Consider the following 15,822-nt stretch of genomic DNA (forward strand, 5'->3'; position numbering starts at 1 on the left):
ATTTCTTAATGAATGCTCTGTTACCCTAAAATGATTCTTCTACATGTTTACAGCAGCTCTCTGTTATCAAAGCCACAAGTTCTCATGTGTATTTTTTTTGTTTAGTTGTTTCTTTTTCTTTTATTTATATATATTGATTTTGAGTTTCTGTAAAAGTTTTATTTTCTCTTTATTTTCTTTCATCATCTATATATCTATTGCAGATTTCTGAGAGGAAAACAGAATGTATGTATGAATGTATTAGTGGCTTTATTTCTGTTCTGATGGTTTTAGCCGGCAGGTACACCGAGGAATAGATGGATCTACAAAGGCTTATAAGTGAGACTTGAGTTGTGCAGGGAAAGGAAAATATTGACATTTTTGTTATAGCTTAGGCAACAAGTCAGACAGGAATACGTGACTGTATGATGCTTTGAATCACACCTTTGATTGCTTTCATTTCGCTAGAGGCATTGTTTTTATAAGAATTAAAACAGCTGCTTCTCACATTATCTTATTATTCATGCTAGATGGCTGCTACCAGAAACAAAATCAGCTTAACAGGAATGAGAGCCTTAAGCAGCTTTTAGTGTTCTGTCTTTAATCTGGTTAAAAGGACCTAAAAAGAGAACCCATTAGCTAAGCATACTTGACAGTTCATTTCACAGATGTACTGCTTTGTGCGTTCGCTCCACTCTTAACAAAAACAAGCCATAAAACTGATGCTGCATATTGAAGCAGGTATTGTACTTCTGTTCCCTTTGATTATTATTAAACTTTGCTTGTAATGAATTCTGTCTCTCTTACATAATGTCTTCCATGGTGTATGTAAGACAAACAGAATACAATGTCTTATTATCTGCATATTCAATAAAGTAAATGTTAACATGGCACAGCTCAATTCAGCGTTTCAAGGTGCCAGAGCTCATCCTGGCAGCACTGGGCACAAGGCTAAAAACAGGAAACTCACCTGTTACACCTGGCACGATAAACAAGGCACAAGGATTGTGAAAACACTGCCAAAGGATGAGAAAAGTAAAATCAAACAAAAGAATCATTTTTGAAAGAGTATAAAAAAGAAAGGGCATCTACGGTGGATTCTCAAAGTATTCTCACCCCTTTACTTTGTGGGCAGTTTATTGTGTTGCAGCTTTAGTATTAATTGGGTAAATGTGCCAGTTTTGCCCATTTATAATGGCAAAGAGAAAACATTGTCAGAAAGTTTTGCAAATTTATCAGAAATAAGAAAAAAGCTGAAAACTCTTATTCATATAAACATTCAGACCCCTAATTCGGCACTTTGTAGACCATTTGGCAGCATTTACAGCTTCAAGTCTTCTTTGCATAGCTGGATTTGGGCAGTTTATCTCATTCTTCATTGCAGATCCTCTCAAGCTATGTTAGACTGGAGGGGAAGTGTCTGTAAACGGCCATCTTCAGGTCTCTCCACACATGTTTGATGTGGTTTAGGTTTAGGCCTTGGGCCAAGCCACTCAAAGACAGTCAGAGACTTGTGCTGAATCCGCTCCAGTGTTGTCTTGGCTGTTCGCTTCAGCTCATGGTCATGCTGAAGGGTGAACCATTGCCCTAGCCTGAGGCTGCATGCACACAACCTCTCTGTATTTGATTGCATTCATCCTTCAGTCAATTCCATTTCCCTTCTCCTGCTGTTGTGAAGCACCCCAAATCATAAAGCTGCCATCACCATGCGCCACTGTAGGGCTGGTATTAGGCGGGTGATGAACTGTGCCTGGCCTACACCAGCCATAGTGCTAGGAGTTCTGCCCATGTCTGGCCACACATACCTGTTTATGTTATTTGTGTGTGTTTGTTAGAGTTTTCTTTTATGACATTTTAGGATGACTTAGCATGTTGTCTATGTATAAATTGTGTTTGTGTAGACCTTTTCGTATTTATAGTTTAAGTATCTAGGTATAATAATTATGTACATGATTTTATTTAATTTGTCTTCTTACAAGTAGTAGTAAAAACAGTCAGGGAGAAGGTGAAGAGTATTGGGAATGGTAAAGGCAAGCTTAAATGTACAGACAGTTTATTTAAGTTTAAACATGAGAAGAGATTGATAACCTCCCAGAAGTAACAGGGACTATTAAGGAGGCACTGAGTGATTTTAAGAAATTGTCGATGGAGAAGCACTGCTTAGAATGAATAGGATGAAACCCAACAAATCACCAGGACCTGATGATGATTTATCACAGAGTGCTTAAGGAGGTTGCTGAGTGCAGATCAAAGCTCTTGACACATATTTTTCAAATGTTTCTGCACACTTTTGACTTTTTTGGACGATTCTGGGATGCTGGCCTTAAAGATAGATCGATAGATAGATAGATAGATAGATAGATAGATAGATAGATAGATAGATAGATAGATAGATAGATAGATAGATAGATAGATAGATAGATAGATAGATAGATAGATACTTTATTAATCCCAAGGGGAAATTTGCATACTCCAGTAGCAGCATACTGATACAAAACAATATTAAAGAGTGATAAAAATGCAGGTACAACAGACAATAACTTTGTATAACTTTTCATAACTTCACTTTAACTTAATTCTGATACTCTGTAGGTTCAATTCATCATAATAACTATTCATGGTGGCTCTAAAATCCGTACTAACCCCTACTCTCTCTTCTGTTTCTTTTTCCGATTTCTTTATGCTGGCGGCCTGCGCCTCCACCACCTAATCAAAGCACCGTGATGCTCCAACATTGATTGATTAAAAGCCAGAAGTCTACGTGACCATCATCATCAAGTCCTTCCGTGAGAACCCTAAATACAAAGAGGACTGTTTCATTTATGTTAGGTAGAATGCCCAGAGGGGGCTGGGCGGTCTCATGGTCTGGAATCCCTGCAGATTTTATTTTGGTTTTTTTTTTTGTTTTTTCTGTCCACCCTGGCCATTATACCTTACTCTTATTCGATGTTAATTAATGTCGACTTATTTTATTTTCTTACTGTGTCTTTTATTCTTCTATTCATTATGTAAAGCACCTTGAGATACATTTTTTTGTATGAAAATGTGCTATATAAATAAATGTTGTTGTTGTTGTTGTTGTATAATCTTAACATTTACCCCCTCAGGTGGAATTGAAGAGTCGCATAGTGTGGGGGAGGAACGATCTCCTCAGTCTGTCAGTGGAGCAGGACAGTGACAGCAGTCTGTCGCTGAAGCTGCTCCTCTGTCTGGAGATGATCCTGTTCAGTGGATGCAGTGGATTCTCCATGATTGACAGGAGCCTGCTCAGTGCCCGTCGCTCTGCCACGGATGTCAAACTGTCCAGCTCCGAGCCTACAATAGAGCCTGCCTTCCTCACCTGGCGTCCCTCTTCTTTATGCTGCCTCCCCAGCACACCACCGCATAGAAGAGGGCACTCGCCACAACCGTACACGGTGACCGAGCTGCAGGCTATGGACGTATATATGTAAGTACGTAGGATTTAGTTAGCGTTGGGAACCCGCGTACCAAATTTCTTGAAGATGGGCCCATAAGTAACAAAGACCGTTGGAAAGTTCAATATGGCGGCCGACAGTGGCGTCATACCACTGAAATAAGTATGTACATTGGTTTAGGTTACCGCAGGGAAGACGCCTACCAAATTTCATGAAGATGGGGCCATAAATAAGAAAGTTTAACATGGCGGACGTTTTCGACCGTTATGACCATTACGCATAGAATTTCTAAATGAAACAAACCTGCTTAACTTTTGCAAGTAAGTTGTAAGGAATGAGCCTGCCAAATTTCAGCCTTCTAACTACACGGGAAGTTGGAGAATTAGTGACATTGGAAAGTTCAAGTTGGCAGCCGACAGTGGTGTCATACCACCGAAATAAGTACATACATCGGTTTTCATTAGCGCAGGGAAGCCGCCTACCAAATTTCGTGAAGATGGTGCCATAAATAAGAAAGTTCAACATGGTGGACGTTGTCGACCGTTACGTGTAGAATTTCGAAATGAAACCTGCTCACCTTTTGTAAGTAAGCTGTAAGGAATGAGCCTGCCAAATTTCAGCCTTCTACCTACACGGGAAGTTGGAGAATTAGTGATGAGTGAGTTAGTCAGTCAGTCAGTCAGTCAATGAGGGCTTTGCCTTTTATTAGTATAGATTTCTCTGACAAAGGTCATGCAACAACAATCAGGTTGTGTTTTCAAAGTTATGGCGATTCTACTCTTATGTTCTTCACAAATTTTCCTTGGGGTTTAAAAATGCTTACTGACTTATTTATTAGTTAATGATTTTACCATACGTTTCTTATAAAAATAAATTATATGAAAATGCAGGTTCTTATTTTAAAGCTTTACTTTAAATAACTGATATTCAAACAGTTTGAGATTTGTTTATCTATCTATTCTTTACTTTTTACCTACTTATCCAGTTTGTAGGCTCCATACCAGCAAGGAGTCAAAGGCCAGATGTTAACTCAAGGATGACTCCAGTACACTATAAGACACACGCACACACACACACACAGTACCCTTGCACTGGGCAGTTTAAGGTCTCCAAAGACCCTCACTACAAGACTTTGGTCTGATGGAGGAAACTAGAGATCCCCATAGGAAACCATATGAGTTTTAAAGTGAAACTGAACAATTCATTTTATAAGCACAAAAAGGATAAACAAGAAAACACATCTGAATCCGCTCCCCATACCGGCAATATGAAAACAGGAACCTGTGGAATGTAACTTCATTTAAATTAAATGTGCTGTTATTCATGGAGTTCATGACATCTTTTCTAAAGTGGCACGGCTATGCTCAGTCATAATTTGTCTGATTACATTACATACAGGCAGCGCAAGATGTTATAAAAACCAAACAATTTAATTACACATCACCACTGCATACTGGACTTGCCACAGGCGCCTTCTTATAGTTATTTTACTCTGAAGGCTTGGAGTTAGAAAGGGACACACCAACGGCATTTGGAGCTGTTAGTAGCAGTAACAGTTGTAGTGCAACCTGTATGGAGTATGGTGACATTCTTACTTGCATGTTGTTTAACCAACGTGCAATTCATCACTGCAGGTGTCAGAAGTGAAGTAGCCATTCACCACAGACAGTTTAAATGGGGGCTCACGTAGCATCCTTAAAGAATGAGTTTGTTGCATTGAGAGGTGCAGTCTTCCCTACACTAAACAAGCAAGATACTTTTTGGACCATTCAGGTGTATTCATAGACTTGGTCAGCTTGTTTCAAAGTTGAAGCATTCTTACATTCTCTAGCCACTTTATCAGACAGTTTGTTATCACAATATGTTTCATCACATGTTCAAAATTGCTAACAATTTGTTTCTTAAATGTTTTTTCCATTGTAACAGAATGTAATAACATGCATTAGTAATGCAATTAAAATATGTTTTTAATCAATTTACAATCACATGTGATGTTAACAGTGATGTGCTGTCATTAGTTGTTGGATGTGGAGTGCCTGTGAGTGTAATTCACATTTCTTAAACATTTTCAGAGAAGTACCCAATGGAGATTTAAAATCTAAGCTGAAGTCTGTAGCTAAAATTGTTGGTAGAATCCGAACATGACAGATAGCGGATCACTGTAATGCTTTGCCGAGAAATACTGAATCGTTATAATCTTTAGATAATGTAGCCATGAGGTTGTTTTCAGTGTCACTGAAATACAGAACTACACATGTGGCATAAAGAGTCAATAAACCATTTTCATAAATTCCTATAAGTCAAGCTGCTTGCATTTTTTACTTTTATAGCCATAAACATCATGTCACTTACTCACTTCAGTTTCAAGGAGCAGGAGAAGTGAGCTGCTGTGATAGAAGATCACACAAGACACCATGCAGCCACAGAGACGAGTGTAGGCAGGAGCCAAACTGTTAGCTTAAAATGAGTATCACCCCTGCATTGTGATACATTAGGAGATGATATTTAATCTTGTATGTCGATAAATGAATAAATAACATCATTACACATTGAATAAATGAAGAATATTATTATTAGAGAATTGAATAAGTACACCTCAATTGTTATTTCATCGTTATATGGTATCACTCGGTCACTACACCTGTCCCCATCTGATTCCTGCAGTGAGGTGTATTTGCTTCACTGCACATACCTGTAGGCATTTTGCTGTTTTGCCATCAGGAGTGGCTGTAAAAAAAGTAAAACATACAAAACTATACAAGATGAAGTAACCACTCTCAAAGTAAAAGTGAAACTGCAAACTAATTGATGGTTAAAGACCCACAGAAAGTTTTCTCTGTTTTTTAAGATAGATGAGTTTGTAAACTGGCCAATGCTTCTCAGTGGGAGATTTCAAAAATATGTACAGCATACCTTGTTCAAGACATCTCAATGAAATCTGAACTGCTCTGACAAATTTCCTTGAAGAATACGTTTGCCAAAATTCAACAATATCCAATAAAAGTCAAGTTGTTTCCTGCAGAGAGACAGACATGGCTATCACAATAGATGCATTTTGCATTTAAATGTCTTAAATTAGTGACCTTGGTGACTTACTGTGAGATACGAACGCTCCTTTAGCAGTACACACTGACTGGCTTGGGTCTCCTTTTGGTGGCAGGCCAATTCAGGGCAATACAGTATAACAGATTTGAATCCAGGCAAATATGATGATAAAATAAATACAAAAAAGAAACTTCATCTTTTAAAAATAATTTTAATTTGGGGAGAGGGAGAGTCTATAATACCTATTTTATACAAACAATAGATTTTTATTTATAAAATATAGATAAAATACATATAATCAAGACAAAACATGTAATATACAGGCAATGCAGTAATACAGAACATTCACGCACACTGTCAGTGTTGGAAACTTTTATTCTGTTTTCTTCCTTATTTTTCTTACATGTCCTAATTTAAAGAAAGCACCTGTTTTTATGTATGACACAACCGGTTAAGTAACTTCTCAGTTGTACTTTTACTGGAAGTTGTACGTTAACTAATGGGCATAAATTAAGAAGAATGTGCTGATTTTAAAGTCTGTAATGTACAACTGCCAATTCCACCAAAGCAAAAGTCGCACTAGCAGTGATATACATGCTGCTAAAATCATTGTATGACATTTCTCAGTTTAATAGGGAGTTTTACTTAAAAATTTCACATTTCAATTTAAAATTTCATACAATGAAAAATCTTTAAGTCGGTTATGCTAGCTGAAACATGCAAATACAAGATTTCAGAGGTCTTCATCTGAAATTATGGAGGACAAAGCCACAATTGTGCTCTTTATGTTTTGCAGCTAGTGGTAAGAGAAACACATTTTGAACATGTATAACACAAAGCATATTTTAAGTTCAAGGTTTTACTTGTATAAAAACACTTGAGAAAGAGGCTCAGTTTCCAATCTTATGTGAGACAGTCACGTCACCCTCCAGATTTGTTTATTTGGTGCTGCCTTTCTAGTCGTTAAAGACACATAAAGCTGGTGCTTTGCATTCTGGGAAAGGTAACAACTAACACAAATACTGAAAACACATTACAGGTACAAGCATATGCTCTTTTGGAATATAACTGTGATGAACTACGTATATTTAGGACCTGTTCACACTACTACATTTTTGTTTAAAAATGCAGACATTAGCCATGAGAACATAAGAAATTTAACAAATGAGAGGAGACAATTTAGTTCATCAAGACCATTTGTTTATCTAATAGCTAACCTGTCCTAATACCTCCATTTTCAGCTTTAATCCAAACTACCCCTGTGTTTTTAACTTCTGAAAATCCTGAACAGAGCCATATATTTCTGAAAACGCTAGCTAAGCGTTTCAGTTTTTTTAAAAACACAGACTCTAATCGCATTCTGATTTGTTTGTGCTTATTATGTGGCATTGCCCTGATTGGATCCTGCTTATTATAATATCTCATTCCCTGACTGGTCACCTTCCATGGGAGAAAACCATATTCCAACATAGCAGACCCAGAGGAGTTGCTTGCCATGGCACTTGATATGTTGCTTCCCTGCATATATCTAAATTGTGTTTTGTACAGTTTGAAAGCGACATATATGCACCAAGGATAAATAATTTACCGGTCGCTACAATTTTTTAATAAATCCCATTACCAGCAGCATTACCACCGTAGTGAATGTGTAACTCAGCTGACAGCCTCTTATTAATATTTATTACTTAAACTTCCATCCATTCAGTAAGGGGGGGCACTTCGCACAGCAGAAATAACAACAATGCTCTTAGCAAAGTGAATGTACAATGCAGTCAAGCTTACAAGAATACGGGACACAGACACGAAAGCACAGTGCAGCAAAGCAAAGATATAGACACGCATTTATTTATTTACTAGTTTTCTCTGTTGAATTAGTTTTACAAATGCTGTTTGGTACAAGATACGCTCCGATTACTGTGGACTGCTTTTAATCAATCCTCTCGCAAATGAACATAGAACTGATCACTTTTGTGTCGCTTTAACGTTTGCGGTATTTTAAATCAATGACAAGACAGCCATAACCAGTTGCAAAGACTCTTACTTTCAGGTGTGATCAGGGCATTAAGAGTTTTTGATGCTTCTGATGTTTCTGATGCCTTTGAAAACACATAAAGCACACATGAATCCGATTTTGATGGAGCTCTGAATGTTTCACTACACCTTCCCTCCAAGGATTTTTCCACCAATGCTCACATACCTGATGTAGGTGATCGTCTACATCAATGCGCTTTCAGGCGTTTTAATGCGGACGATGATATTTTTGTAAATGATGTGAAAACTCCAGTGTGGACAGAGCCTAAGTTTAATACTTTTATAAACCTATTTAAAAAGTGTGTTTTTTTTATAAAGCATTTCTTTCACTTTAAAATATGTGGTGTCAATTGAATTCAAGTCACTTAACCACAGGGAATAAAACGAAAAAAAGAGCTCCCATTGTGTCTGACGGCGCATCTGATAAAACAATACCAGAGATTTCAAACAGAAATTAACTTAAAGCACGCTGTACAAAAAACAAAACCCTAGATGAAGCAAAATGTAAGTGTTCGGTAATGGTTAAAAGAGAAACTCTGATAGAAATATTAACATAGGTAATTCAGCTCATGGCTCCATAGATAGAGGTAAAAAAATTGGAATGTGCAAACTCTGGAAAAAAAAAAAAATCTTAATACGTTTTGAGTTGAGTTGATAGATGCCAATGTAGTTAAATAATACAAATAATGGTAAAGTTAATTTAAATCAGAATTTTTCAGTTTTCTTTACATTTTACATTAATCGCAGAGACACGTGGAATGGCCCGAGGAAGCAGTGGCGTGTTTTAACAAATTACTGTGCCGAGTTAACCCAGCTTTTGGGCCTTTAGACAAAATGTGGCCTGCTTTAGAAGAGCACAATTGTAACAGCAGCTGGAACTTATATTTACAAGTACTTTATGTGTTAATCTTTACTACAGAGTTTACAGTGAGAATAAAACTTTCTCGATCTTCACATTCTTTTACCAGCATGAACATATTTAATCACAAAAAACATCAAATAAAAACTATATCTTAAATAAACATTATACCGTATGCGCATAACTATATAGAAGTATACGTTCCCAGCATTTTTCATGCAAGGCCATATAGTAACTGCTACCTCTGCCTCTATCATAATGCAGAGAACGCATTTCAAACTACTTATCTGCATGGAAAGTGCCCCTTCATCAGGCTTATTGAAACATATCTGCACAATATATAATATTTTCAGATTTTAAAATGTAGCCTGAATTAAGGATCATGGTATAATTATAGTCAGTAACTTTTATATCTATAAGAAAAGACGCATGTGATGTAGACATAATTGTTAGTCACTTGCAAAGTGGAATGTAATGTTAGTTTAGGCACAAAACCAACCATGAAGAAGCACTTAAAATCAGGAATTGTGGGATTAAAACCCATAGGCATCTCTTGAGTCACCTACACCAGGTCAAGGGACCAGTCATAGACTTGCCACTTTGGAAAAATGTGCCTTCAACCAAAGTGAAAAATGATAAATAAGATACAACTTGGATGCAGATGGCTCTCTTTACTGAGGCTGCTGCAGCAACTTGAATATTTATAAAGTTAATTTCTTTAATTATCTCATTTAGATGCTTTAGAACCCTAGAGATGTACACAGATTTACTAAAGTCAGTCCCCTAAAAAGTCATATTTTAATAATGAATATAAAAAAAACTATAACAAAACATGTAATTAAGTACAAATAATTTATATTTCTGATTGTGTACAACTTTTTTTAGCACTTAATGTGCTTAAGTTAAATTACAAATTGGCTGTGTATATGCTTATCTAAGGAAGGAAATGATTCCCAACTTACTGTATTTTATAAAGACATCTTCCTCTCTAGAAAGGCAGCGTGGAAAATTCTAATCATTTTTGATACGTTCTGCACCATTTTTCTTTGGTAATTAACAACTGACAATTAATATATTTCAGACACTTCAGTACTAAGAATAAACAACATTTATATCATCGTATATCTGACCAGGGTAGATAGGGTTTTCCAACAACATCACAGTTATTTCAATTGTGTAGCATTAACAGCATACAGCAGTTAACAAAAACAGGACTGGCTTTTAAAGCATGTTTGCTTCCATCTAGCCTGTTTTTTAAATGATTTCTGAGTAAATACCTTCCAAAAATCAAAGCAGTGAACAGAGAGATAACAGGTTTACAGGGGAAGAAGCCTTTGAATTGGAGATCCTCACTCACACTCACAGGGGTTAAGCCCTATCTACAGTTTAAAAGCTCCTTCCTGTATGAACACATGTACTCTGCGTGCACTACTCTTATTTCCAGAAGTATTAAACCATAAATTACATTTGTTTTGCACATTAGGAGCACACAACTGGATGACCAGACATTTGGATTACACAACACAAATAACTTTTTTTATATTGTTGACTTAGTCCAGTGTCCAGATGCCCTTTTCTATCAGAAAGTCTGTTGTGCCCATTCTCCATGAGCAAAATCATTTCTCATTCATCACCACAACCCACATTGGGTAAGTCATATATAAAAAGATACAATTTTTGGGAGTGGTATTGCTTTAAGACAAGTCTGATTCCCAAATAGCTGTGAAACAAAACAATTTTGTAGCATCAGAATATACAAACAACTGAAATGATCTGTTAACATTATCATGGAACAATTAAAGATGCTGTACTGAAAATACTGGACATTGAAATATGAATCAGAACTAGAAATTTTAACCTTTTGCTCATTAAGATATGATTTAAAATAAACATTTCGTTACACATTGGTTCTCCTTTGAAAGATGACAGAAACAGTAAACAGAATCAAAACCCCTACAACTGTCAAAATACAAAAAAAAATCTTAATGGATTTAAATCAAAGACGATGTGCTCTTTGCATATTTCTTCTTTGGATGGTGCCCACATAAATAGTAATTTTATATAGGAACTGAAGTTTTACAGTTTAGAATCCAAACTGACAAGCTGTCTGAAGCGACCTGTTTGGCACATGTAACATAAACAAGATCTCAATAGTGCAAAAGCATACATCTGTACAAGGATATAAAATTACAAAAACGATATATTATTTAAAGTACTTCACAAACTATATTAAAATATCTTCTTTAATTAAACTTGCATTCATTCCCAGCACATGGGACTAGTTCTGTATGTATGCATTATATACATACGTTTGGGTAGCAATTGTTTCAACAGCCTATAAAATCCATGCTGGTAGTTAAGATATAAACTGTACAAATGGATTGAACGTGAACCTGTCACGTGCAGCTGAGGCTCAACCAGAAATGACACACACTGACTTTGTGCCTCTTTCCAATATTTCTTTAAAGATAAAGGCCCATTTCTTAATCTTAAGAATCTAAAACACAACCTAATGATGAATACATTTCCAGTCTGAATGTGCTGATTTTGTTTTTAGACAAATAAGAAAGAGAATCAATTATGCACTTGTTTGTTTAAGAAAAAAACTGATTTAATATTATGGTAGTTAAAATGAAATGTCTGGAAATATCTGATATAAACTAATATATAAAATAATAATACTTTATGTCCAAAATAAATATAATCAGTTAATTTATACAATAAAACTATAATTGCACATAGACCAGTGGTGTAAACTTTGTGGGAATGGTAAGTGAATGGCCACCCTAACTGCGTTCTGCTTTCAGGAAGCTTGACAGTTAGAAAAGTGGTGCACTAGTGACACCTAGTGAATGGGGAGTGCTACACTAAAATAAGTGCAAACAAGCTTTTTATCATGTTAGGATTAGAACAGCGTGCTAAGTAAGGTCTAATACTAAACCTGTTCATGATGTGATGGAAACTCATTCTGTTCTGTTTTTTTCCATTATATATCATCTCTTCGAATACGGTCACTGTATTTTTTCAATAAATTATTTCATTTTTCAGTACAGCAACAAGTGGGTTTAACAACAAGGTTTATAACTGATATTCAACCCAGTACTGTAAAATAAAGTAGACATTATGGCAAATAGGAATAAATGTAAAACATTGCAGTTGATATTAATAATTGTACAGGTTACAAACCTGGCCCTTGTCCTACTTCACTCTGCTCCTGCTGAAGTATACCATTTTGGATATGTTCACAGCCCTCCTAATGCAGACTGACTGGTCAGGTTATTAAAGACCTTCTGGTCGTAGGCTTCTCATAGAATACACAGCTCAAACCATGGAAGTCTAAATCCTTGCATGTACCAGGAGGAGCATGTTTCTTTACAGTTTTCCACCAGGTCCTGAGGTGAGAGGCAGACATAATGGATCCATCCATCCTGCTGGACCCAAGCTGTAATAGACAGAGCTGGAGATTTTCAGCTGTCTCTTCTTTGTCAGTGTTTTAGTACTTTGTTGGCAGCACAGAGCACACAGATTAAAACCTTTGAACTTCTAGGTCACAAGAGCTCAAAGTTAAGACAGCTTTTCCTGAGGAATTTAAAAAAATAGAATGTACTTGATTGGTATGTTTTATTACCAAATCATTCATTGTCTTTGCCTCTAGAAAATACTGTACAAACTCACCCTGACATTCTGAAAACATTTTACAACAAACTGAGAATTTTTTTATACTATCTTAGTTTGTGCCACATTTTTCTGGTAACCATACAAACAACTACTCTTTCCAGCACAAGCCCAATAAGGTTTCCAAAAATAGTTTTTAATGGAGAACAACTTTGTTTGAGCTAATGTTTTAAAATATTAGTGGCTTTTTAATATGCTTTGTAAAATAGCTGTGCCATGTATAGGCAATTTGGAATGAATACAAGGTTTGAATTTGAACTTTTCGCTCAACACTAAAAACATACAAACACGCACACACACACATAAAGGCAGCTAATTCTTTTTTTTTTCTTTCCAAAAGTGCATAGTTTTCCAGCTTTCATCTCCACCTTTTTAATTAGAAGCTGCCCATGACAAATGGGTGAGCCAGGAGTTCTGCTGCTGTGGGGCGCTGTTTCTCCTCAACAAAGATCTGCTTCAGAAAGTCCCTGCATGCACTGGACACTCCATCTGGCAACTTCGGCTTGGTAGGCTGGGTCCCAATTTTGAAGATGGCAGCCATAGCTTCATATTCTGACCATGGGGGCTTTTCTGTCAACATTTCCACCACCGTGCAGGCTAAACTCCTGAAACACAAAACATTAAGATGCACCACTGGTTATTTATCTGATATTATCCTTGATCCATATGTCTTCAAATATATCTTTATTTTTCAAAGGTTCTGTAAGTGGATCTTAAAATTGTAATTTATAAATACAATGGTGTTCATTCTTACATTTCTTTAGTTGTTTTACATGTTATTTAAATTCAGCTAACTTTACTCATAGTATGCATTAGTTCCTCATTTAATGGCTTTTTTCTGTTTTACTTTTAGCTTTGTTTTCAGTTTAAGTACTTTAATTCTGCACCCACAGCTCTTTGGAACTACATTCTTAGTTCTTTTCCTGGAACTCCTTCAATTACAACCTTGTAATTGAGACTGAAGGCCCACCATGACCCTCTTGCATTTCACAATGAATCTTCCTGCTTTAAGCTTGCTCATCTCCGACAGATTTGACTGTGTTACTTCAGCTCTTCTGTCAGCAAATTTCTTTGTTTACACAGTGTAATTGTTTTCTATCTTGAAGTCAAATTATTTGCAAGAACCTCCTACTGTCTTACTTTCTTTAATAATGCTTACTCTATCATTTTCTATATAAGCTTTTCAGGGTTTAAACACCTGCCGTCTTGTTTACTGTGTATAGTACTGCAAGACAACGATTGCTGCCAGTCACACCATACAAACATTTCAGATGAGGGTTTAACTCATCATTTAACGGTTTCACTCAGCATGTTCCAGATTGCCACATATAGTACAGTATATTCAGTAAGAACTTGCAATCAAACAACTGACACCTAATTACAGACATATTACAAAGTATCAAACTAAATTAATTTATAGTTGTGTTTCTGGGAAGTAATAATTCCCATGACATTCAAGCTGCTACCATATAAAATTTGTCAGTACTATACTCTGCATGTCCTCACCCGAGACCATGATGCAGATAGCGTATAAAGAAGCAACTGAACTTACATGGCTATACAAGAACTACTGATTTAATCCCTGCAATTAGCACTATTATACAGTATAAGGAAGATATTCTATCACTACTGAAAAAAGTTTGTATGTCGAGCTCTGTTATGATATGTTACTGCAGGATTGCTGTCAAAAGTAGGTGCAGTGCTTTGCAGGAGCAGAGTGACATTGCTCAAAACTCTTAGAGAGTGGGGCAGAGTGGAGTGATGGCTGATGGTTAACAATGAAGCTTGCTCACAAACACAATAAAGTCACTGAGCGCAGTCAGGATACTAAAACACCTCTTGGATGTACGGTGGCAGCATAAAGGCTCTTGTCTAAATTTGGTCAATCTGCTTTAAGGCCACATAGCATTATTCATTTCAGAGAAGAAGAAGAAGATGACACTGCATTTATATAGTGGTTTTCAAGACACTCAAAGTGCTTTGCATAGAGAAAGTGGAGGCACTTCCATCACCATCAACATGTAGCATCCATCTGGGTGATGGAGGGCAGCCACTTTGCACCAGTAAACTCACCACACTTTAGTTATTAGGTAGTGAAGGGATTAGAGAGATAGTTAGCCAATTAGAAATGGGGGATGATTAGGGGGCCAGAATGACCAGGACATAATGGGAAATTTAACCAAGACATTCGGAAACACCCTACTCTCTACAAAGGATACCCAGGGATCACTTATGACCATGGAGACTCAGGACCTTGGTTTTATTTCTTATTTAAAGGACTGCGTAATTTTTGCAGTACAGTGACCCCATCACTGCACTGGAGCGTTGGGATCCACATTCAGGCCACAGGGTAAGCACCCCCTGAGCTCACCAATACCTTTTCCAGGAGCAACCTAAGCTGTTCCTAGATGGTCTCCCGTCCAAGCACTGGCTGGGCCCAAGCATACTTACCTTCAGGCGATTACCTGTTCTCAAGTGCAAGTGGACTGCCTGCTGAGCAGCACAAGGACTGGCACCCAAAGAAGGAATTACTTCACACAAAATGGCATTTTTTAATGTCACATGCAGTTTGCAGTGATGGCCAAGAAGAAAAATATATTCTCGTGTTTGTGGAGAAAGACCATAACCAATGGTGCCAGTGGTGACCAACATTGGACAACAGGAAACAACAGTAAAATGTTAATGAAAAAATTCTCATTATTGTTTTTGCAGAATCCATATGTCAAGCTATCCAGTCATATGCCCAAATGTGCAAAACAAATGTATTTGTTCCTAAAATGTTGTTAAATAAATGAAAGTAGTCCACAAACAGGAACC

The 15,822-nt window shown here is 36.8% G+C and overlaps 1 protein-coding gene across 1 annotated transcript in view; it reads right to left on the minus strand.

The window, feature by feature from the left end:
- Window positions 1-8,181: 8,181 nt before the first annotated feature.
- Window positions 8,182-15,822, minus strand: part of map3k22 (mitogen-activated protein kinase kinase kinase 22) — a 176,587-nt gene continuing 168,946 nt past the window's right edge. Inside the window, exon 17 of the mRNA XM_039753517.1 lies at window positions 8,182-13,610. Within this exon, the coding sequence (XP_039609451.1) occupies window positions 13,382-13,610 (229 nt within the window). The 3' untranslated portion in view covers window positions 8,182-13,381. The remainder of the gene's footprint in view (window positions 13,611-15,822) is intronic.

This window comes from Polypterus senegalus, chromosome 5, assembly GCF_016835505.1.
Source record: "Polypterus senegalus isolate Bchr_013 chromosome 5, ASM1683550v1, whole genome shotgun sequence".
Lineage (NCBI taxonomy): Eukaryota > Metazoa > Chordata > Cladistia > Polypteriformes > Polypteridae > Polypterus > Polypterus senegalus.